At 42.2% G+C, this 25,297-nt stretch overlaps 2 protein-coding genes across 3 annotated transcripts in view; both read right to left on the bottom strand.

Annotated features, from left to right (window-relative positions):
* stim2b (stromal interaction molecule 2b) overlaps positions 1-2,755 on the bottom strand; it is a 57,557-nt gene extending 54,802 nt beyond the window's left edge. The window contains exon 1 of the mRNA XM_086281159.1: positions 1,236-2,755. Coding sequence (XP_086137285.1) covers positions 1,236-1,368 — 133 coding nt within the window. The 5' untranslated portion in view covers positions 1,369-2,755. The remainder of the gene's footprint in view (positions 1-1,235) is intronic.
* Positions 2,756-8,420: 5,665 nt separating this feature from the next.
* tbc1d19 (TBC1 domain family, member 19) overlaps positions 8,421-25,297 on the bottom strand; it is a 30,086-nt gene continuing 13,209 nt past the window's right edge. For both annotated transcript variants that reach the window (XM_086281175.1, XM_086281181.1), the window contains 10 exons: positions 21,749-21,823; positions 21,597-21,659; positions 16,807-16,891; positions 16,346-16,390; positions 14,614-14,646; positions 14,399-14,508; positions 14,212-14,303; positions 10,495-10,610; positions 10,310-10,380; positions 8,421-9,411 (listed from right to left, as the gene is read on the bottom strand). In XM_086281175.1, the coding sequence (XP_086137301.1) occupies positions 9,337-9,411; positions 10,310-10,380; positions 10,495-10,610; positions 14,212-14,303; positions 14,399-14,508; positions 14,614-14,646; positions 16,346-16,390; positions 16,807-16,891; positions 21,597-21,659; positions 21,749-21,823 (765 nt within the window). In that variant the 3' untranslated portion in view covers positions 8,421-9,336. The remainder of the gene's footprint in view (positions 9,412-10,309; positions 10,381-10,494; positions 10,611-14,211; positions 14,304-14,398; positions 14,509-14,613; positions 14,647-16,345; positions 16,391-16,806; positions 16,892-21,596; positions 21,660-21,748; positions 21,824-25,297) is intronic.

The raw sequence follows: 25,297 nt of genomic DNA, 5'->3' as shown, positions 1-25,297 counted from the left end.
AGGCTCCCAACTATTCCTGGACATTCCACCGACTGCCTGGCAACAGGTCCCACTCAAGAGAGTGAAAAAGGAGTCTTCTGAAAATGTTAAAATACTCCTTTAAATGCTCAGTTCAGTTAACAGAGACTTACCACAAACGGTCAAGGATCAGCACACAGCCATAAACAATTTATGCTGGGATGTCCCAATACATTAGCAAGGACACCACAATGAAAGTATCTATATGAACTTATCCAGGTATAATTCACCAGATGCCTTCAGTATAATACTGCACTCAGATCATTGTCACTTACTTAATTATTAGGTTCCAAGGGGTTCCCCACTACACAAAGAACAATAAAAGAAGTGATCCACCCCCTTAGTAATCCAACACTAACCACCACTAAATATCTTATACTGTAGCTTACTAATTTGCTCTTCAACATGAGCCTTCAGATTCAGTGAGGTCGGTTACATAACACTGAAATGTATATTTGCTCAAACAGCAAACACCTATATACATATATATTTACCTGTATGTCAAGTGCCTCCAGAAACAAACTGTTATGTCATTACACGGGTATGCAGTCAAACCAACCGGTGTATCGTTTTAAACTCGACTATAAAGGCCCTAAAACAAGGCCAGGTGCTGCTTATTAGCTTCAGCATCCCTTTCAGTCCTTGTGTCAAGGTAACTCTAACAAACAGAGAAGGAAATAGTACAAGGCTTTTTTATAATGCTGTCAGTTCAGGACAGCATGGTGTATAAAAAAGGGCCTGGTTCAAAATATTGCCTGGATGCAAATTGATGGAAATCCTGCTCTAATAAGGTTATGTCAACAGTACAGTTTAGCTGGGGAGGGTTTAGTCACCTGTGGCCTTCTGGAAATGATCAACCGGGCTCAAAACACACAGCATTATAGAGCTATGCTGTGCATTATAACACCATAAGGGCACCTGTCATGTCATCGCAGCAGCCTTGATGGCACGGATGTGAGTGCAGCCTGCATTCCTGTCATGTCACGCATTCATCAGCAATGAACAGAAAGGAGAGGAATTCAAAAAAGAGAAACAGAGAAAGAGACAGAGAGGTGACAGTCGACATAAGATGCATCACTTCCATTAGGCTGCTGCGCAGGGCATTCCTCGGCTTTCCCAAAGGGAGACAGAGGGAGGGGAGGGGTGAGTGTGGGGGGTAACACTGTACATGCGTAAATAAATGAGAGACACTTGTGTCCGACATGGACTGCGCTTACCTGTGGTGGCTACGTTTTGAGCATCAGACGAGCGGCTGGGTAGATCATTCGAGTAAGAGCACTCCAAGCCGAGTACCGCATAGATGACGAGTCCACGTAGCAATACATTCACTACCCTGTGGATGTAACTCATTGTGGAAATGAGGTGAAAATCTAGTAATCCGTGGGACTGACAGTGTAGATGGAGATTTAAATCACAGGTGGTGGTGGGGGGAATACCCCAGAAAAAAAAGGACAGACTGGTGAACACAGCCAACGATTAAAAAACCCCCAGTAAAAATAAAAATCTAGTCTTTTTTTAGAGCGGAAAATATGTGGTGTCACGACAAAAAAGGCACCTGAACTTCAAAAGATAACAACAATAATAATAATCCTGCAGTGGACTGACAGCTAAAAACAGGAGCCAGTCACTGACTGCCGGCACAAAACCTCACAGGAGCGTGGAAAAAGCCCACGAAATAATAGTTCATTGTTCGCCAAACTACCCTGAAAGAAGCCCTTCTTTAAAAAAGAAAAAAGAAAAAAAGAAATCACTTTAATAGCCTCTAATGGCTTTACTGGCTGTTTCAGAGGGGTGTCTGCTGGGAGGCAGGACAAATGACAACCCCATATCCAAATCTATGCATTCAAAAATATATATTTATGTATTTATATGTGTTAGCTACCAAACACGACCAGGTTGTGTATTAGAGGGAAGCACATGCAGCCTATGTGTAGGAATTCCCTATCCAAAACAAAACCAGACTCAAAAAATGGTAGCAGCCGAGGATATCCGGGAGCTACAGTTAATGCCAAGTGCTCTGTTAAATCCTTACGTGGAGCAGTGAGTTGGAAGAAAATAGTCTCTGTACTTCCACGTATAGTATACAAACACCGGGGACAGCCTCAGCATATTGAACTCGCAGTGTCTCGTAGGTCCGCCTCTTCACACGAAAGCAGCAAATCCCACTGCATCAAGTAAAAATATTAGATGTAAATATAAATATATATGCGCCTCTTCTTGCTCCGTTTCCTGTCCCTTAGACCTTTTCCGACCGGTATCTGTCGCACACGACATCCGCCTACTTTCCAAATGAAGTTTTTAAGTCAGCTTCTCATGGCTCGGCGCGATACTGTATCCCCCTCCAGTCATATCAGCTGCTCGCCGGCTGATGCAGACCAGTAGGAAGGGAAGCCGAGCGGGGCGGAAGTCGGTATGCAAAATGGTTTGACATCAGGAGCCGGGGGAGGAGGAGGGAGAGAGGAGGAGTGCCGGGAGAGGAAGCAACGACGGGGCGGAGGGGGGGTTAATTTGCCCCAACCACTGCCGCGTGCAGGTCACCACGGGAGGGATTTGTTTTTGTTTTTAGGGAAATTCAGCGAAGCTTGTCGAGCCAAGACGAGCACCGCCACCCGGTTGCACCACCCCGGTGTTACACGCAGAGGTACCCGCTCTTTACTCACTCCCTCGGGCAGTTTAATGGTGGTCACGGAGGAGCCCTCCAAAGAAACTTTGGGGTTTTTCTCGTCTCGGTGATGCCCGCCTCATTGTTCTCCAGGCACAGCCAAGTTTTCCTCCGTGCTGAGCGCTCTCATTGGTTGCGCTGTCCCAACATGGCAGAATCTGATTGGATGCCTCCCATGGCATCTTTTTTTGTCTCTTTTGAGGATGTTTAGCGCGGGAAACAAAGCGACGTTAAGGGATTATACTGGGTTTATTACGAGTAAACTCGGTGCTTTACTGAGAGGAAAGTGGCTGCTACTTCTGTTTCGGGCATTTCTACATTCATATCCACAAAAATGTACTGCAAAACTAAATATTGTAACAGAAGCATTTCATTTATTCATCTTTATTGACTGGAGACTAGGGTTGCCAACTCCCTGAAAAATAAATAAGGGACACCTCGTGGCCAGGGCCGGGCGACCCAGTTGTCTTCACCCTTCCCAGTGTGGTGAATTTTCTAGCTCTTTTTTTGTGTGTGAAATTATTTTTTTAACCATTTGACTTGAAGTTGATTTAAGTAGATGCATATTCTATTCTTTGTGATATGAACACATGTGAAACAAATGATCATTTAGCCATTTATTTTTAGCTCAAAATGACAACATTAACACAGTAAAACAGGTCTCCTTCTTAAACAGAAGCCTGTCATGCTTAACTTTTGAGAATATAAGTAAATCTTTCTTTAAAAGCACTCTGTCCTGCTTAACTTAAAATAATAGAAAGCAATAGAAAGAAAAATATTCTTGTAACAGTGCACATTTAGTGCATTTAGTACAATTGGCTTCAGTTGAGGTATTATTTCAGCTTTTCTAATGCTAATCAGCTGCTCCTGTTTGTAAACCCGCTTGTTCCCATGATTACGCATCATAACTCATCATCATTATTCATCTATGTATTACTTTTATGTATTAGTCATCAATTTGTTGTAATCATCTATCCTTGCAGTTGTTTATTACACAAAATAAATTATATTATCACACTTCTGGCCACATAGCGCTGATATTCACTGCACATGCCCATATTAACGTTTTCCAGCCAGGTGTTTTCCTTTTCCCATTCTTCCCTTTCTCTGAGGGGAACAAACATTGCTGCTCTAATGCTGGGCTCACACTGTGCGGTTTTTGGCCGATTTTTGAGTGATCGGACCGATTTTGGCCTTCATTGTGCGTCGTGTAGTATACGTGGGGTAACGAGAAGTGATTAACACCTCACGACCAGCTCCCGATCATCAATCGCTCGTGAGGGTGTCACCACAGGCGCTCACACTGCTCACGCGCAAACGTAAACGTTGGTGAAAAAGACGGCGCAGCACGGCTGTGCAGCGTGTGATCTGGACACAAGCGATGGAGGCACAACTTGTAGAACTTTGGAAAGCTCATCCGAGCCTTTTCGATGTGGCCTCACAAAATTATCACGACCACAACAACCGTGAAAATAGTTGGATTTACACTGCTGCTCAATCACAGCTGCCTGATCAATGATTTTCATTAGCAATTTAGCAAAGTTGATGGTGGTGTGCGTGTCTGTGTGAGTGAAAGACAGAGAGGGAGAGCGAGCGACAGATTTTCTGTTATAACCTTCATGTTATGGAGGCACAGTGTGAGTAGGGTTGCCAACCGTCCCTTAAAATACGGAATCGTCCTGTATTTCGAAACAAAAGTACACGTCCCGTATTGAGCTAATAAGGGACGCACTTTGTCCCGTAATACAGTGAGAATCAAAAGTAGTCTATAACTTTTAATGGAATTAACGCTTTGTTTGAAAACATAATTCCCAGCCCCTCTCCTGCTTTGTGACCAATGAGCTGACAGCACACTTATGACAATTCGAGTATGACAATTCAGATTACCGCTCATCTCATTGGTCGAGGAAAGGTCGCTTGCGGAGAAAATACCGGAAGACAACAGATGACCACAACAAGAAGCACGGCCAACAGGGGAACAAACGCCGACACTGCGGTGCACGTCTCGGACGACAGTACACCTAAAGCTGGGCAGACACTGTGCGATTTTTTCAGTCACGTTATTCAGCTCCTGCTCAAACTGCACGATTGACTCGCAGGGGTTAGAAGTTGGTAGGTCACGATGCAGGTCTCACACTATACCACCCGATGCTCTGATGCGACCTGAGTGCTCACACTGTGCCTCCATAACATGAAGGTTATAACAGAAAATCTGTCGCTCTCTCTCCCTCTCTGTCTTTCACTCACACAGACACGCACACCACCACCATCAACTTTGCTAAATTGCTAATGAAAAACATTGATCAGGCAGCTGTGATTGAGCAGCAGTGTAAATCCAACTATTTTCAGGTTGTTGTGGTCGTGATAATTTTGTGAGGCCACATCGAAAAGGCTCGGATGAGCTTTCCAAAGTTCTACAAGTTGTGCCTCCATCGCTTGTGTCCAGATCACACGCTGCACAGCCGTGCTGCTCCATCTTTTTCACCGACGTTTACGTTTGCGAGTGAGCAGTGTGAGCGGCTCACGAGCGATTGATGATCGGGAGCTGGTCGTGAGGTGTTAATCGCTTCTCGTTACCCCACGTATACTACACGATGCACGATGAAGATCACTCAAAAATCGTCTCAAAATGGGCCTAAAACCGCACAGTGTAAGCCCAGCATTAGAGCAGCAATGTTTGTTCGCTCAGAGAAAGGGAAGAATGGGGAAAAGGAAAACACCTGGCTGGAAAAAGTTAATATGGGCATGTGCAGTGAAAATCAGCGCTATGTGGCCAGAAGTGTGATAATATAACTTATTTTGTGTAATAAACAACTGCAAGGATAGATGATTACAACAAATAGATGACTAATACATAAAAGTAATACATAGATGAATAATGATGATGAGTTAAGATGTAATCATGGGAACAAGCGGGTTTACAAACAGGAGCAGCTGATTAGCATTAGAAAAGCTGAAATAATACCTCAGCTGAAGCCAATTGTACTAAATGCACTAAATGTGCACTGTTACAAGAATATTTTTCGTTCTATTGCTTTCTATTAATTTATATAATTTTAAGTTAAGCAGGACAGAGTTCTTTTAAAGAAAGATTTACTTATATTCTCAAAAGTTAAGCATGACAGGCTTCTGTTTAAGAAAGAGACCTGTTTTACTGTGTTAATGTTGTCATTTTGAGCTAAAAATAAATGGCTAAATGATCATTTGTTTCACATGTGTTCATATCACAAAGAATAGAATATGCATCTACTTAAATCAACTTCAAGTCAAATGGTTAAAAAAATAATTTCACACACAAAAAAAGAGCTAGAAAATTCACCACACTGGGAAGGGTGAAGACAACTGGGTCGCCCGGCCCTGGCCACGAGGTGTCCCTTATTTATTTTTCAGGGAGTTGGCAACCCTAAGTGTGAGCACTCAGGTCGCATCAGAGCATCGGGCCGTATAGTGTGAGACCTGCATCGTGACATACGAACTTCTAACCCCTGCGAGTCAATCGTGCAGTTTGAGCAGGAGCTGAATAACGTGACTGAAAAAAATCGCACAGTGTCTGCCCAGCTTTAGGTGTACTGTCATCCGAGACGTGCACCGCAGTGTCGGCGTTTGTTCCCCTGTTGGCCATGCTTCTTCTTGTGGTCATCTGTTGTCTTCCGGTATTTTCTCCGCAAGCGACCTTTCCTCGACCAATGAGATGAGCGGTAATCTGAATTGTCATACTCGAATTGTCATAAGTGTGCTGTCAGCGCATTGGTCACAAAGCAGGAGAGGGGCTGGGAATTATGTTTTCAAACAAAGTGTTAATTCCATAAACATTTATAGACTACTTTTGATTCTCACTGTATTACGGGACAAAGTGCGTCCCTTATTAGCTCAATACGGGACGTGTACTTTTGTTTCGAAATACGGGACGATTCCGTATTTTAAGGGACGGTTGGCAACCCTACTGGAGACACTCCATTGACCAACGTGAACCAACCATAAGTTGATTTAAATTGAGTTTGTATTTGCTTTTTAATGTACTTTTCCCACAGAGAGTATATGAAAGCACCCTGATAATCCCATGCAAGAGTTTAAGATGAACAAGTAAAGGTTCAATTTTAGAAAACGCACTGGTTATAAAGTATTTGGGTTTTTTTTTCTCATATTTGTCACATTTATATGATTCAGATCATCAAACATATTTTAATATCATACAAAGAAAAATACCTGATGATGATCCTATTTATTAAAGGAAAATTATCCAAACCTACCCAGCTTTGTGTGAAAAAGTAATTACCCTTAAACTTGGCAGTAAGAACTACAAGCTGACATGAAGCAACAAAGCAGGTCTAGACCATCACATTACCACCATGTTTAACTGTTAGGGTGTTATGTTCTTTTAATGAAATGCTGCGCTAGTTCTGTGCTAGATGTAACAGGACCCAGACTTTCTAAAAGTTTAACTTTTGTCTCATCAGTCCACAGAATATTTCCCCAAAAGTCTCTGAGATCATCAAGATGTTTTTTGGTAAATGTGAGATGAGCCTTTGTGGTCAGCAATGGTTTCCCCCTTGATTCTCTCCCATAGATGCCATTTTTGCCCAGTCTCTTTCTTATTGATGAATCATGAACTCTGAACTTAACTGAGGCAAGCGAGGCCTGCAGTTCTTTAGATGCCGTTCTGTGTTCTGGCTGGCCGGCCACTCCTGGGGAGTTTCAATCGTTTTTGGAGATGTATGGGTATAGATATGCTGAGAACAAAACCCCGTCTTATTCACGAATATTTTCACCCAAAAACCTGGCTGGTGAAAGCGAGCGCAACAAAAGCACTCATAAAAAACTTTATCTGTCGCAAAAGATGGATTGTAACAAAAGATTAGACCTTTATTATTCCATGTTATTTTTCCCAGTATACTATTTCCACATTTACTCAGAATGACATGTTTCTGCATATCATACGCTTTCATTGCTGGTTGATTTTACGCTCATTCCTCTTTTTGTTGTCAGAAAACTGTGACATGCATTTTACCTTCCATCAAGCTTATAAATAAGATTTTTATTGTATGGAATTGTAATCCAAGCGGTCTAGCACAGTGGAATGTAAGGCAGGCTGTTTTAGCGGCCATGGCCTAAAACTCTAACCCCATAAATGTTTAGTCATTTCATATCAGCAGTAACAAGAGCACAGAGCCAATTCATGCTGCTGTCCAAACACTTATTAAGCCCACTGTACTTGATACGGCTCTCAACAAGAAATCTTTCAGCGGCGGCCAGCCTCGGTGTTGACGGACACAACGCATGCCGCCCTGCAATGAAACACTTCAGCCACCAGGAGGAACTGCTGCGTGAGCGAGCTACAGCAGCAGGTGATGCTCGTCAAGAGTAACAGACTTGCAGGAGGCCAAAGGAGGTGTAACGGCTGATAAAAGAGTGAGCCGTGGGAGTCCTAGTAAACAGGTGGCAGATGCAGCGGAGAGCAGCAGACGAAAGAGAAGAACAGCATAATTCGATACGAGCCTGCGGAGGGAGGGAGAGGGGAGGAGAGTAGCCAGCGACCAAGGAGAAATGGAGCAGATGCCGCATGTAGGAGGAGGGAGAGCAACCGGGTCCCTCGGTGCTGCTTCCTGGTCACTTTCCCATTCTGCCCTCTCTGCAAATGACTTATGGTGAGAGTCCAGATTACAGTACGGCATGTCCAAATAACTGGTCCCAAAGAAGCAGGAACCCCACAGAGGTCGACATAATTCACGACTTTACAGGATCACAGAGGAAGAAACTCACCAAAATTAGATTTTATTTGAAAACTGGTGCAGAAAAACCACCAAAAACACGATCTTGACACTGACTGGCAGAGAATACTTTGACCCAAGTACAGACAAAAATGGATTTGACTGAATTTAAAAAAAAACTGCATAAATAATTGAATACATTCAGGAATTAAATACATTATTTAAAATTTAAATACAATAATAAAGCACAGACAATGGTGTAAATTAAATACTGGCACTGAAGGCGCTAAACGTCTCTTAAGGGTGCAGTGATTTGCATTTCCTTCCTTATACAATAAACCATGTACGTATGCAGCAGCTTCTAATTACTGTATATATGAGCAACAGCGTAATTCAGTTTGTGGCTTTCTTTCAATATGCTGGTGCAGACTGGGGGCGTCCCGGTCTCCTCGTTCATCTGTATCGGCATTATTTAATAGCGTCGTAACAAGCAGGAGCCACAGAGCGGAATAAATTGCATGCGCTAATTAACGTTTCATTAGCCAAGCTTGGAGACGTTACTGTTATTCTCTCTCGCAATACAATCGCTGCTTCGTGCAACACGTCTACTAATGAGCTGATCCAACCGCTGCTGCCTGCGAGTGTGTGCGTGTCTTCTTCCCTGCAGAGCATATGGCTTAAGGAGGCCAGCTTAGCCTTTTACTAGTTTGTAGTCTATGCTTATATACTGTACAGCATCTCATAACACGATATTTACAGTTTATGTGCTAAAGGTGGCTTCGACTTTCTCCTTGGGATGCGGTGCGAGATGCGGTGTGGAATTGAACCGTCTGTTTATCGGACCGTTAATCATGTCGGTGCGGGTGTGGCGTAGTAGCTAAGTGGCACTTTATCCCTCCCGGCGATGGTATGCGCGTAACACGGCCCGTGCTGCCGTGTCAGCGTTCCTCACATGGCCGTGGCAAACAGAAAGACCTGGATGAGCGGCATGACCTTCAGAGTTGAAAGGTCAGCGAGGACAGCCTGCAGTGAGTTTGTCAAAGAAAACACAAATAAGAATTCTGACCTCATTCCCCATCTCACCTGTGTGAAGCACACCCTCTCCCCCGCCCCACTTCTCAACAGACAAAAAAATGCAACCATACAGGTCCGACACGCATAATAATGACGACGCAGGATCCTTGGGAACTGACAATCCTTGCTTAAGAGTACACCGTTCCCCACCCTGTCCTTTTGAGAGTCAGTGAGAGATTAAATTTAGGGAGCATATCATGTTTAGAGAGAAGGTTTACCATTTCAATGCAGGCCCCAAGGTTCTAAATATATAATATAAGGAGCAGTGTGTTATGATATCTTGTCTCTACTGGGGCAGGTGGTAAATGAGCAAGCAAATAGTGCCGGTCTCATGCATCATATTATAGTTTAACCCCAGCCTCACCCCTTGGAGGGAGGGTGGATGGAGGGAGGGGAGTCACTGTATGGTCTGCTCCTGGTTTCGGGAGCGGACGGAGCGTACAGTACAAACATGCTAAAGACCTGCATTTAGTGTAACACGAGCGACAGTGCAGGAGTCACCGCAGGCTGCACTAATTCAAAGCTGTGATGATGATTCTGCAGCTGATCTTTTGTTACAAGACCTCCAGCAATAATTGAAATTAATGACAAAATCTCCTTTTAAGTGCTGCTGGGATTTGGATGAAGAAGTTGGTGTGCTGTGCACAGGGCGGGGTAAGAGGGTTCTTAAGTGTCGGGGTTTTTACAGACATCTGCATTCAGATGACTGGGTTACTGGTACTGAATGATCATCAGAGGCTATTTACAGCCTTCCAGGAGTATGTGAGGAGGACAGGGAGAGGGACTGAAGTCAAAAGTTTCAAATGCACACACACAAGTACAAGTCAAATATAACAGACACATGTACCTCGGCTGAAGCCAGCGACGTCACTTCCATCAGGTTCTCGGCTCGGAAGGCAAACACAGCAGCTGCTAGAACTGGAATAGAAGGATGGGAGTTGGATAGGAAGAGCTAATCAGACTCAAGCATGGAGGGCATTACAATTAAAAAAAAAAAAAAAAAGACGAGACAAGCATGTTACTGTTGTTTACCTGCAACTACCTCCAGTGAATCATATCCAAGGATTCGATCCCAAAGAAGAAGCAGCTGATCGGTGGAAAGGTAGCCAGAAAAGGCCCGTACCATCCACTTAAAGGCTAGACGCAACCTAGAGACAAAAACATCTGTTTGTAAACTGATTTTATGGCTACAGTTGTGCAAATGTGTCATATTAGCAAGCAACTCGGGGTAAAATACCAGCATCTTGTACTATACTAATCGTAAGTGATTTTTAAAGGATCCCTGAATCAGTACTAAGACTGTAGTTCCAGTAATTCAACACTAGATGGGAGCAGCTGATAACTATAAGTCTTTATACCATACGAATAGGCAAACATCGAATGTTGATGGCCTAAACAGGAACAGACAAGAATACTAGACCAAAAAAAAACAACAACCAAAAAACCGGTGGCCGCCAGAGCTACCACTCAGCCTCCTGGCAGTACAATCTGTAAATGGCACAAATCTCATGGGAGTACAAGCTCTAGAAGACAATTACCAGGTCTCTGTAGAGGTTAATGAGGTGCATATGAGCCTTAGTGACTTTATTTACTATATCAATTCAAAGGAAAATGTCTACGTAAGAACCAGGAATAATAAATACTAAAATCATAATAAATAAAAACCACTAAAAACACTGTCACTTTTTGTAATGGTAAGAATTATAGGTTTTTTTGTTATATTGCCATGGAAATAACACTGAAACCCAAGTGCCTGGAGTGACTAATCAGAATAGTTATTACATATACTGTTAAAACCCCTTTCCAACTTCCCCACACCAGTATACATCATATCCTGTCAATCTGTTGGAAATACCCAGGAGTCTTTATGACTCCACCCCTTTGGCCTAGTAGGCTTTTACCTCCTCACCACCAGGCTGAGAACAAAGACTCTTTACATTAAGAAGACTGTTTAACCTTATATGTAATTACCATGAGGTCTAAATAGATATTTCATCACTCACATGTATGGTTGTGTTACACCAGAGCCATGTGTTAACGTTTCAGTAGCACTGTGATTTGGTTTCGTCCTTAATTGCAACTGTTTGTCCTTATCTGAATGTATAGAGAAAATCATCCATCCACCCATTCACCCTCCATTTGTTAAATCTACTAAACCAACATTGTCATAATAAACCTTAAAAAGCTTTTTAGATCCTGTGTTTAAATTTGCACGGATTAGATATTCTGTGGGCCAGCACAGCCAAATCTCAGACTCCTTTTTTCCATCCTAAAGTGCTGGGTTGTTTGTAAATGAAACCCTTTTTTGAAGCCATTTTTGCTGGGTGGTCATAAAATGAAAAGACGCATTACTAGTATTTTAGCTGCATACCTTAACCAATGCAAGATTTTCATTCAACTTGACCTCTGACCTTGATCTCAAGATCAATGTCATAGACATTTGAACTTACCTGAGATTTTTAGTAGATCCACTTCATTTGAAAATCCTATGTTGTTTCAGTCTTATGCTATCATGTTCACATCGCCCAGTGCCGACCCAACCAGCCGGCATGGTGACAACAATACCTCGAGCTTTTCAGGCTAAGTGGGGAAAATTAAATGTGATGCTCCATCTTTTAATGCCAGTTGTCATACTTCATAAAGCAACTATGACTGAATGCATGAAGTTTAAATACAATGATTGTGAGCGTGAATGTCATGTTAATTTGGGGATTTTAAGGATTTCTTTGCATTTATCCTTTTCCAAGGTGATTGTACAGTATATATCTTTAACGACTTAAAAAAACAAGAACTGGATGCACTCCAATTCTCACAGGGTCAATAGTACAGATATTGGCTTAAATATATACTTCATACACTCACTTAACTTTTCATAAGTGGTGCTTAAGGTTCAAGAGTATCTTAACTTGACAAGGTCTGTTAACTTCTCATGAGTAATCTTGACTGACTACAACTGGTAGTTTCTCTTTGCAATATCAAAAGGATTTATTGGACAGCACTCATTGGATTGACCAATACTCAGAACATTGGGTAAGTGCAATAACTCTATGGAGATCCAAGAAAGACAATGGTAGATTTACACAATTTGCGAAAGTCTGTTGGATTTCTAAACAACTGCGGATTCCAAGATCATCAGTTCAAACAGGTTTTTCTGAGTTCAAGTACAAGTTTTTCTGATGTGGGTCTGGAAGAAGACCAAAAGTGTAATCCTCAGATGAAGAAATTGGTGAGGATGTTCAGGAACAACCCAGGAACCACCAAAGGTCAAGCCTGCCATGAACTGGAAAATGCTGGCACACCAGCATTCCTGTCCACAGTGTGACCAGTTTTATCTCCTCGAGGACTCAGAGGGTACCCACCAAAAAAGTATGGCAAATACTGCAAATATGTGATGTCTTGTTAAACGAGCAGATATTTGAAGTTTACACAGCACCATTCTCGCATGAAAATATCTTTAAAGTTTATTTTGTGACCCAGAGTAATATTTCAAACTCTGCCACTCTGTGTTCCTCCGCCACTGCCTCGTTTGAGTTTTTTTTGGACGAAATGCATTCTGGGATATTGCATTTTGTAATTTCGAGCTGATTGGAGACCAAAACAGGCAATCGGATTTTTTTGCATCCAAGTCTGTGATTGGCTGGTTTTGTGGCACAAATATAACGGTGTACAGAAAGAGTTGAACGCACACGGGCAGAAATGCTGAAAGCGCGAGCAACACATTGCGAGCAAGCGCAAATGCAAAAACTGAGCGAGAGGGGCTGCTGTTGTGTGTGTGTGTGTGCGTGTGTGTGTGTGTGTGTGTGTGTGTGTGTGTGTGTGTGTGTGTGTGTGTGTGTGTGGATAATAGCAAACACTGAAATACATTTTTTGCAAGCAGCAATGAATTTTGTTCACTCAAATGTAGCTTTTCTTTGCTCAAAATAAATTTCTCCTCAAAATGCAACACTTGCCCCTGCAAATTATGTTTTTACGTGCGCTCAATTGTTTTTTACGTGTGCTCAGAATAGTGGCACAAAAATAACGCCATAAAAAAGAAGCTTCAAACTTGATTGAAATTTGCAGCTGGACAAGTCAGTTGCCTTCTGGAGGAAAATGTTATGCTCAGACAAGACAAAGATTGAGCTATTTAGTAAACGGACTGCTTCTTATATAGCACTTTTCTACTCTTTCTCAAAGCACTTTAAAAAACTTGCCTTATTCACCCATTCACACAAGCACTTTTTTCAACGCTTTTTCTACATAAGTGCATCTAACATTCACACTCCGATGGATGATTTGTGGATATTGCCCAAGGATATTTGGCATGCAGACACTAGCAGCCAGGGATCAAACCACCGACATTCCAACTAGCAGATGATCTGCTCTACCCCCTGAGCTACACAAACAATTAGCCACAACAAGATGTATGTTTGACAAGAAGTATGTTTGAAAGAGTAAAGGTGAGAAGACTGCAGCAACTGTCAAGCATGGTGGTGGTAACACAATGCTTTGGGGCTGTTCTGCTGCTAGCGGTACTGGTATATTGCAAAAAGTGGATGGCATAATGAAAGAAGAGGACAGGCAACCACTAGATCGTTAAAACTAACCAATGGGACAATGATCCCAAGCACACTTTTAAACTGGTTTTGGACTGGATACAGCGGGGATTGATTGGACAGGAAGTTATTCTAAGCTAATTATTCAATAGCATTGCTAGCCGCATGTTCCTGGTGAGATACACTGGACCACAGTGTGGAGTGTGCTACTCACGGCTGCACCCCAATCTGTCGCAGGTGGTAGAAGAGCTGCGGCAGGTGGGTCTGAAGCAGCCGCTCGAACTGCAGGCACAAAGACAGTATACCCTGCAGGAGCACACGAGAAACCACATCAAGTACACACATGAAGACAGAAGAAGAGAACGTTTGGATGTTGACTTTTAGCAAACACAAAATCTTACCGAGGGGTGGGAGGAAATGGAGTGCAGTCTGAAGAAGTATCGGATGTACATTTCCCTGAATACGTTGTACAGTTTGGAAGGCTCATTGTACAAGAAACACAAAGGCGCAACTGTGGGAGAAATTCAAATACACACTCCCTGTCACATCCTGCTTATACTGTCTCACTTCTGGAAAAAGCAGCAAGAGTGCCGCTCATAATCACAAACATACTCACCATACATTGAAAAGCCATGAAAAGGAATCACACCTGTTCAAAAAAGATATGCAAGTCAGTAAATTTCTTACACATAAACATCAGTTAGGTTTTCAGCGTGACAAGCCATATTGACTTTAGACTCCAGGTAAACTTTTTTTGTCTGAATGTGTGAATAATTGTGTAAATGCTGTGCTTCTGCCCCCATACCGCCTGTGATGATATAAGATTTTCAATCTAATGTGAAGAAAAGCATTCGGTGATGATAATATTAAACTATATAGAGATGGTTTGATAAACAAATGGCGCCAATCGTCTTTATTTTCATGGATTTATAGGTTAGAGATCAGGGCAATGTGAGCCTAGCTGCCATACTAAATAAGAGTACACACCGTTGCCAGAATGTAGAACACTGACAAAGTATATAAGGAAGTTTAAACATCCAAAAGTACTTTGTATTTCACTTCAGTTCCTAATAACACAAACAGTAAAAAAAACACAAAAACTGATGAACACATCACTGGTAAACTCCTAAACACACTACAGTGGTCTCTCTCTATAACGCGGTTCACCATTCGCGGTCTCGCTGTTTCGCAGATTTGTTTTGATGCTTTTTTTTGTAGTACAGCGCATTGTGTTCTGTGTCCTGATTGGCTGTAGACCATTGTGACTCAATCTCATGCTGTGTCTCCTGTCCAGTACAGAATGCGTTCAGCTTGTCAAATTTAAATAAATCTTCGATCTCTAGCAGTGTGACTCTGAAGTGCTGCACTGTATGTTTGTAAGTTTTCTCCCCAACAAACACAACACATGTCGATGAAACATTTTGCACCATCAAAGGCAGCCGCAGGTGTGTTTGGTTTCATTCTTTGTAAGACAGAAGGTTTGAACTTTGAGTGTTTAAACAAGTGAGAAAAGTGTGAACATGTTCATGCCTGTTTGAGGAAAAGTGTATAAAGTGTGTAGTGAGGGGTTTTACAGCCTTAAAACATCTATAATAATTGTAAAAAATAAAGTTGGCTACTTCGCAGATTTCACCTATCGCGGGTTATTTTTGGAACATAACTCCCACGATAAACGAGGGACCACTGTACTCAGTTTGTACAAAATATCATGGAGGAATACGCTGGAAATAGCAGATCCATGTTGCAGTGCTTAACATAATCGGCTTAGGTCTCAATCACAGGGAGGCCAAGAGACCAGTTGGCAACCATGTGGCAACTACTGGACACTAGGGAAAAATGTGTGTATTCAATAGCTATTTGTGAGTGGCTGCTGGCAGCGAAAACAATTTCATTGGCTGAATGCAGGCCTAGAGACCGGTCATGACCCATGACAACCACTGGTTGTTATGTGAAACTGTGTATTCTGCAACCAGTTGCAGAGTGGTAGCTATAGGAAAGTTAATCTCATTAGCGAAGCCATCTTACTTTTCTCTAATTTAACATGTAGATGAGCTGAGTCTGCAGTGAGGTAGTGACTTAAAGGAAGAAGTGTAATAAAATACATTTAGGCAAGGCTGGGTTGTTTAGCATATTATTACATGTACATTTTGTAACATTATATCATATTTTCACTTGTAATTCTTGCTGTTATCTTTACTACAGGTATATGTTGAATTCCCGTTTTCAGTTATTACTTTTTTATTCTTCTAGTTAATCACTCCCTCAATAGATATTTGGCCCGTTACATAAAATATTGCTGAACAGAGAAATAACACTACCAGAACATGTGAAATAATATTAAAGCTCACCGTTGGGAGGATAAACAACAGCACACTCCTCATCTCCCACTTTCCCTGTGAGACAGACAAGCAATGACATTAGCTTCTAATCTTTTAGTCATTTTAACCACATGCAAGGCTTATCATGGAAATAAAAAATTGTAGCAGCTACCAAAGAGATTTTGACTTTCTTGAAAATAAAATCACCAGGATTTTAGTGAAAATACATTTAACAGTGTTTTGATTTGTTTTTCCAATAATGGCATTTATTCAAATGACCTGGAAAATACAGACTCCTGACCATACAGACATGCTCACCCCTCTGCATCCCACACTCGTCTTAGGTCAGGTTCAAAGAAATAAACACAGCTAACATGCAAAGTCATCGGTGTATGAGAACCCATGTTATACGTGTGAAGGGGCATTCCTCTGGCCTCGCGCCATGAAGAGATGCGTAACTGTGTATATTTGTCCTTAGCTAATAATCTCACCTTGGATGTATGACTTGGGAGGTGTGGCACTGTTGTATTTGAAGTGCTCCAGGACGGCCGTGTCACGGGAGAAACACAACAACACCTGGGAGGACAAACACACGGAGTCAGACACATTTTCATGAACTGATTAAAAATGATGGTATCAGATAGTGGATTTAAGGTTTGCGATGCTTAAATTTCATGAGGGATGTATATAGGATATGTTCCTAATATGTAACAGTATCCCCCGCCTGACAACCGGGGATAAAACAGACAGCAGTTAATACTCTTATCTGCTCTGTGCTGGTGATGGCCTTGAGTGGCCCTGATTCCTCTTGGGTAAGAAATCTATTAAAGCAGAACATCTGGGGTTAGGGTTTCAGGATGTACTGAAGCAGGCAGTTACCGAGCCTTAAGTGGCTGCTTGTTTCACAAAAGGACCGTATGAGTTAGAGATCTTTCCATTACAGTCCAACTTCTGTATATTTCTGCGAACAAATTTCATTTCCTCTAGCCACTTAAGCTGAATTACATCAGCGCGGAAAAATAATCTCTAGAGAAAAGATGAAACCAGAAATTCGTACAGTTAACTTAAGACTGAAGGCGGATGAGGACTGCAGCAAATCGTGAGTTTGCTTGACCTTTGAGATTATTTGATGGGATGTCACTGTGGGACTACTTCTCAGGTCTAATTCAAATGCATTTTAGCCATCTTTAACCCTCTAATGCCAAGTCTATCACATTAGATGATATGAGTTTTGTGAGTTTTTGAGACTTCTATATAATCAACTTTCATACCCTCACCATTTCTACACACAGACAATAAAGCAGTCTTATCAATGCAGTCACATTGTATGACTAGAACAGTGCTGTGGTGGAAAGTCTTTGACTGAAGCATAAAAAAAGATCCAAACTCAAATCAAGACAGTTACATTTTTGTATTAAATGTCGATTTAATGACTTTAACAATGTCACGTGAATATATGTTTATCCAAAAGACCTGATCTGGATTTTTCCAGACATATAAAGTTCTGTACAAATGTCTCGAGACAACACTCACTTCTTTATATCTTACAATGGAAAAGGGAAATAGTTGCACTGATTTACTGAACCTCCAAATATACATGGAAATACAGTATATGAAGGAAAAACAGAGTTTGGTATGACTTTATTCTTCAACACAGCCTGAACTCTGAGCTTTCTTGTTGTTTAAGTATGTCAAGTTTCTGGGGCTGTGGACCCAGCGTTTTAAGTTTTAGTTTATTTTGATGTTTATGTTTAAGTTCATTAGGTTAGCTAAGTTCATTTGTTTAGTAGTAGTAGTAGTATTTATTTATTGTCATTGTCGGAACAATGAAATTGCGTTTGGGGCTTCCATACAACCCAAAAAAAAGAAGAAAATAATAAATACCCCTTAAAACCCAAGTGTACATATTTAACCCAGTGTGACTCCAATGCAATAAGACAATCCTTAGCAATAACATGAGAACATGACACGTAATGTTCGTAGAAATTCAGACAGAGACCTGAGAAAACATGACAGAGTACAACAATGCAACCCATTCAATATTATTGTACTGTGAGATATGATATCAGATATGATAGTTATCTATTTAAGAAAGAGTGTGGGGGGGGGGGGGGGGGGGGCAGGAGGGGGAAGAGAATAAAGATATGATGCACCAATGCAGACCAGTTCATTGCTATTAAGAAGTTGGATATGGTTATTGTCCGTGAGAGGGGGGCAGAGAGTTCAGGAGCCTCACAGCCTGTGGATACAGGCTGTTGGCCAGTCTGGATGTTCTGGCCTGTATAGACCTGTACCTTCTCCCTGAGGGCAGCAGATGGAAAAGGTGGCGCGCAGGGTGATGTTGGTCCCGCAGGATACTGTGCACCCTCCTCAGACAGCGAGTGGGGAAGATATTACTGATCTCTGGCAGACTTGTTCCAATAATTCTGCCAGCTTCTTTCACCACCCGCTGGAGTGCTTGCTGATCGGCTTTGGTGCAGCTGGGGAACCACACTAGAAATCCATACGTCAGAACGCTGCTGATGGCACAGTTGTAGAAGTTCAACATCAGAGATCTGGGTATGTGTGCGCTCCGCAGTCTCCTCAGGTAGTAGAGGCGCTGTTGGGCCTTCCGTGCAACTGAGGTGATATGGTTGCCCCAGGACAGGTCCTCGGTCACAGTTACCCCCAAGAATTTAAAACTGCTCACCCTCTCCACCGCCTCACTGCCAATGAAGAGAGGCAGATGGTTGTTATGACCCTTCTTCCGGAAATCTACAATGATCTCCTTGGTCTTTTTGGTGTTTATTAGATTCCTTGTGTTTTCTACCCCTGTATCTAAGTTTCCCTCACCATTTATGTTTCATGCCATGTGTTGTATGTTACCAAGTTTGTGTTGCAATGTCTGAGTTCCATGCTGTTTCCTGTTTTATTGTGAAGGTCCCTGTCCTATGTGCAGTGCATCTAGTTTTGCTTCCCCTTGTCTCATTAGGTTTGATTTGTCCCATCTGTGTTCCCACCTAGGGCTGCTCGATTATGGCAAAAATGATAATCACGATTATTTTCACTGAAATTGAGATCACGATTATTTGACGATATTTATTTAACCCTTTAAGACCTACTATAGAACCAAGTCCACCAGAGCTTATATTATTTTTATTTATTTATTTTACATGCTGTAGTGCCATTTGTGGGAGCATTTCAAGTTGCTATACATCAATACAACTGTTATAGCCCATATTTTAATAATATGTATGTATTAAGTGCATAGTAATTACATAAATTGCAAAAAAGTGCAATAAACTACAAAAAAATTTGAAAATCGCTTTTGTTTTGTTTACATATATTTCTACTTGGAGAAGTTTAAGAGGTTTATCCCTCAAAACTTTAAATACAAAAAAGTTGCAAAAAATAGTTTCCCACCACAGGAAATTTATTTTGAGTGTTTTCATAGTTTTATTTTGGAGATACAGCAATTTTTATATACTGCAGGAAAAACAAAAAACAATCCTATGATGCAAATTTGCAAAGAAAACAGCATGTGCATCATTTCACTGTGGGAAGTGTTACGAACAGCTGATAGGAACGGCAAAACGTGTTTCTGGAATATTATGTTTTTGTTCCTGCAAGCGCTTTTTATGCAGTTTTTGCAAAGCTATATGTGGAACGAAACCGTGACCGAGGACAAGCTGATGGCATCAGATGTAAGTACAACTCCTCCGGTTTCATATGCAAAACAAATTATTGCGCTAGCTTACGCGGTTCAGGTGCTACAGGGATTTAAAAATAGTTACGCAAAACGGAGCGTGCTGCTCTGACCGGCTTTAAAGGGTTAACAATGACTTTAAAAAATAATATAAAATAGTGTGCAACACCACTGAAGTTTTTTTTTTTTTTAAACTCTCTTTTCAACCAACGGCAGTCACTCTCCAAATAACTTCTGCTTAGCTTTCCGAGCTTCCCTCGGGTCCTCTTAATCAGCGGTCTCCACCCTTTTTTGCGCCACGGACCGGTTTATGCCCGACAATATTTTCACGGACCGGCCTTTAAGGTGTCGCGGATAAATGAGGGAGGGGCTAATAATCGGCTCAGTCATTTTTAATGATCGTTGAAAGCCCAGATCGTAATCGTGATTAAAATTCGATTAATTGAGCAGCCCTATTCCCACCTGTTCCCCATCCCTTTGTTATCTCTCTGTGTACTTAAGTCCTCCTTTGTTTGGGGTCAGGTTGTCTGTTGTTCACGTCATGGTTCCATGTTTCAGGTATTGTTGCATCCAGGCCAAGTTTCATGTTGAGGGTTTTTTCATGCTTATTTTTAGTTCACCAAGTTTAGGTTAATGTTGGTTTTGCTTCAGTTTGCCCTTTGTTTGTACCTTTGTTACCTGCCTCATTAAACGACTGTGACAAAGTAGACTACAGGAATAGTTCTCGAGACATCTTGAAGGACATTCAAAGCTCTTCTTTGGAAGTTTCTGCCTTTCGTTCTGTTCTCTGTCGAGATGATGCCACACTGCTTCAATAATGTTCAGTTCCAGTCTCTGGGCAGACTAATCCAAGACTGACAGTGTTTCATTGTGTGGCTTTTTTATAATATGGCATAACATTTCTGGAAAACTCTAAACTTCTGCTTACGTAGCTGCTCAAGAGCAACAATACGTGGATTATTTCAGTGCCTAGTGAGTTTAACATTAGTCAACATTGACAGGAATACTGTAGCTTTGTTCATGTACGTATGTGTTCGTCGGTTTAGCATTAGGGAGCATGATGGGCAAACAGTCGCTGAATAAACCGGTTGCCCAGTACATGCAAGTGTTTATCAGCTGAGCACTAAAGGGAAACCGAGCAGTGAGTGCCAGTGAAGCTATTAATACAAGGTCGTATCCGCATCTGGGCTGAACAAGTAAGGCAGATAAAGATGAGCGTTGCTATTAAGTGACAATTAGCTAAAACGAGTTTTAATGTTTGGGGCAATCGGTTTCTGGGTGACGTAGAAGCTCTTATCTCACAGGAATATGGAAGACACAACAGTGACTTTGTTTAATCTGCAACAGTGTAAACAACTGAACTGTACAACAAAATAAGTGTAACAAATTGATAAGGGAGGCCACGGGCAGGTTTCAAGCCTTTAACTCTGTTGATAGAAGTTAGAAACATGTCAACAGATACAAAGTTTTAACTATGCTGAAATGCTAAACAGTAACAAGTTCCAAGCAAGCACTTCATTAATATTTGAGCTCAGGTCACAACATTTTTTGAAACACAACTCCTGGTGTGGTAAGTAAACTGAGAAGAGAGCCTACCTGATAGAGGAAATCTTCAAACACAAAGTAGTAGTCGTCATTACTGGCGGTGAGCTTCACATCCTGTCGGAGAGGACGTTTTGAAATTACAATGATCTCAGAATGACGTAACGTTACAGATTATTGATGAGCACAGTGACAATGTAACTTACCTTATAGATAAGGTTGTCCACCAGCAGGTTATGCTGTATGACTCCTGCCTTTAACTGTTCATAATGCATCACATCCTGAAACAGCAGAGAGCCAACAGGTTTAATGTCAACTTTCAGGCGGTTTCACATCCAGAATCCATAAATCGCATCGCAAACGTAACAGGAATATTCCCCCCCATTTATTATTTAAAATATACCTCACTCTCTTTAACAGATCCCTCTAAGTCAAATTTATGCACCTTCTCTGTCTGTGACTACAGCAGGTTTGAACGAGGCTTCACGCAGAGGTGACGTGTTTCCGACCGCATGGTTAAAATCAAGCGCGCCTCCGGTTTGAGACAGGTTATCATAAATGAACCAAAGAAAGAGCATCTACACGATGATCGGCAGTGAACTGAGAGCAAAAACAGACGTTTCTGTGATTCTGACAGCTGAGCGAGGACACAGAAAGCACTGTGGTAATATGGACAGCGTCAGCAAAAGATAGCTCCGACAACTTCTGCTAAAATACTTCAAGTTTATATCTCCTGCTGGTATGGAGTGGAAACATGGGTCACAGCAGTTCACGTTACAGGTTAGATTCGTGGATAGTGAAATAGATCTGAATTGGACACCACTCTACAAAACTTTAAAAATAAAAGATAAAAAAATAAGAAATATCCCACTGTGTTAAATCAGGTGTAAAATGGCAAACTGTGTGATACAATAGGATCACAAAAAGAGTGCATGTTTATGACCAGCACTCAGGAAGCTGAGGATCCCTATTCAGAAGTAGGGATGCAGCCTGGCTCTTACTACAAAGTCCTGCTGTTTATAGAGTCTGTATTTACGCTGCTGAATCAAAGTGTGTTGTGTATACCGGTTTGTTTTGTTGTAAATAAATAATAAACTTTGATGTTTTATGGTGATGTCAGCCTGCTGTGGCGTCACCTCGTAGAGCGTCATATTGAAAAAATAAGCTCTCTCTGTGCCCCATCATATGATATATTAATCAATAGTGTTGAGTAGTGTTAGCGCTCAAGATCAATTTTGACCTTGGTCAAATGTTTAGCCCACCTAGGTACTCATGTCCGCCAAGGCCCAATATATTGTTGTGAAGATGATCCAAAAAACACTGTGGGTAATACAAAGTTTTTACTCTGACCTTTAGGGTCGAGCTGTTATTGGCATCTACTAGGGATGCACCGATACCGGTATCGGGTATCGGCCTCGATACCACATTTTCTAAAGTACTCGTTAAAAGTCCCCCAATACCAAGGACCGATACCACGGTCTGAGACCTGCCTATGTTTGAGCGGCATGTAAGGGGTTAATCAAAGGCCCCGAGTGCCCGCCCCCAGGCCCCGGCTGCAGCTCAGAGCGGGGAGAAAGCGAGGCGAGACATATCAGCTGTGTGGAACTATTTCAAAGTGAACGAAGACGCGAAAACAAAGGCGGACTGCAAATTGTGCTCAGCGAAATTGTCCAGAGGAGGCTCTAAAGGTAGCGCATTTAACACAAGTAATTTAATCAAGCACCTAAAATCCCAACACAACAACGAGTACAAAGAGTTTACCCACGCTTATTAGCACAGAGGAGCATAGCTGATGCTATAGCAGTGGGACGGAAAATAGTTGGGCATTTTAAACATTCCGCTTTAGCCTACTCCCGCCTCGAGGACATTCAGGGACAGCTCAACCAGCCAATAAAGAGACTGCAGCAGGACGTACAGACGCACTGGAACAGCACGTATTACATGCTCCAGTCCCTCATTGAGCAAAAGCAAGTGCTGGGCGTGTATGTGTCCGAGCACGAACTCCCTGACTATCTCACCGCTCACCAATGGGCTCTTATGGAGACGACTGTTGCCATCCTCGCCCCCTTTGAGGAACTAACTAAAAAAGTGAGCAGCTACGACGCACTAGCCTCTGATGTCATCCCAGCTGTGACTGTGCTAGTGAGACTTCTAAACAGAGAAACAGACGAACAAATGTAAAATTAAATTTTGTTTTTTTATAATTACACTGAACAAAAATATAAACGCAACACTTTTGTTTTTGCTCCCATTCCCCATGGGATCGACGTAGAGACCTAAAATTCATTCCAGATACACAATATAACCATCCCTCCCAAACAGTGGTCACAAATCAGTCCAAATGTGTGGTAGTGGGCACATCTGCTATATTGAAATAATCCATCCCACCTCACAGGTGTGCCACATCAGGATGCTGATCTGACATCATGAGTAGTGCACAGGTGTACCTCAGACTGCCCATAACAAAAGGCCACCCTGGAATGTGCAGTTTTGTCTCACAGCAAAATGCCACAGATGCCACAAGCAATGAGGGAGCGTGCAACTGGCATGCTGACAGCAGGAATGTCAACCAGATCTGTCGCCCGTGCATTGAATGTTCATTTCTCAACCATAAGCCGTCTCCACAGGCGTTTCCGAGAATATGGCAGCACATCCAACCGGCCTCACAACCGCAGACCTCGTGTAACCACACCAGCCCAGGACCTCCACATCCAGCAGGTTCACCTCCAAGATCGTCTGAGACCAGCCACCCAGACAGCTGCTGGAACAATTGGTTTGCACAACCAAACAATTTCTGCACAAACTGTCAGAAACCGTCTCAGGGATGCTCAACTGCATGCCCGTCGTCCTCATCGGGGTCTTGACCTGACTCCAGCTCGTCGCCGTAACAGACTTGTGTGGGCAAATGCTCACATTCGATGGCGTCTGGCACGTTGGAGAGGTGTGCGCTTCACGGATGAATCATGGTTCACATTGTTCAGGGCAGATGGCAGCTGAGAATGTCCCAGTTCTTGCATGGCCAGCATACTCACCGGACATGTCACCCATTGAGCATGTTCGGGATGTGCTTGACCGGCGTATACGACAGCGTGTACCAGTTCCCACGAATATCCAACAACCTCGCACAGCCATTGAAGTGGAGTGGACCAACATTCCACAGGCCACAATTGACAATCTGATAGACTCCATGCGACGATGTGTTGCACTGCATGAGGCAAATGGTGGTCACACCAGATACTGACCGGTTCTGGGTCCCCAGACCCCCAATAGCGCAAAAAACTGCACATTCCAGGGTGGCCTTTTGTTGTGGGCAGTCTGAGGTACACCTGTGCACTACTCATGATGTCAGATCAGCATCCTGATGTGGCACACCTGTGAGGTGGGATGGATTATCTCAATATAGCAGATGTGCCCACTACCACACATTTGGACTGATTTGTGACCACTGTTTGGGAGGGATGGTTATATTGTGTATCTGGAATGAATTTTAGGTCTCTACGTCCATCCCATGGGGAATGGGAGCAGTAACAAAGGTGTTGCGTTTATATTTTTGTTCAGTGTATTTATTCTGTAATATGTTGCATACAACATGCTTTTCATTTTAAATAAATGTTCTTAATTCCAAACTAGTCCCTTGTTTGTTTGTTTTTTGTTAAATTGTAGGACTAAAGCTGTTACCTGCAAATTTAAATCATGTTTTTATTAAGTACTCGGTATCGGTATCGACGAGTACTGAAATGCAAGTACTCGTACTC

Source organism: Aulonocara sp. 'chitande type north' Nkhata Bay, linkage group LG3, assembly GCF_057382095.1.
Source record: "Aulonocara sp. 'chitande type north' Nkhata Bay isolate Kocher_YH1m ecotype deep benthic linkage group LG3, A_spYH_male_GT1.1, whole genome shotgun sequence".
In the NCBI taxonomy this organism is placed as follows: Eukaryota; Metazoa; Chordata; class Actinopteri; order Cichliformes; family Cichlidae; genus Aulonocara; species Aulonocara sp. 'chitande type north' Nkhata Bay.
This window is presented reverse-complemented; position numbering and strand designations above follow the sequence as displayed.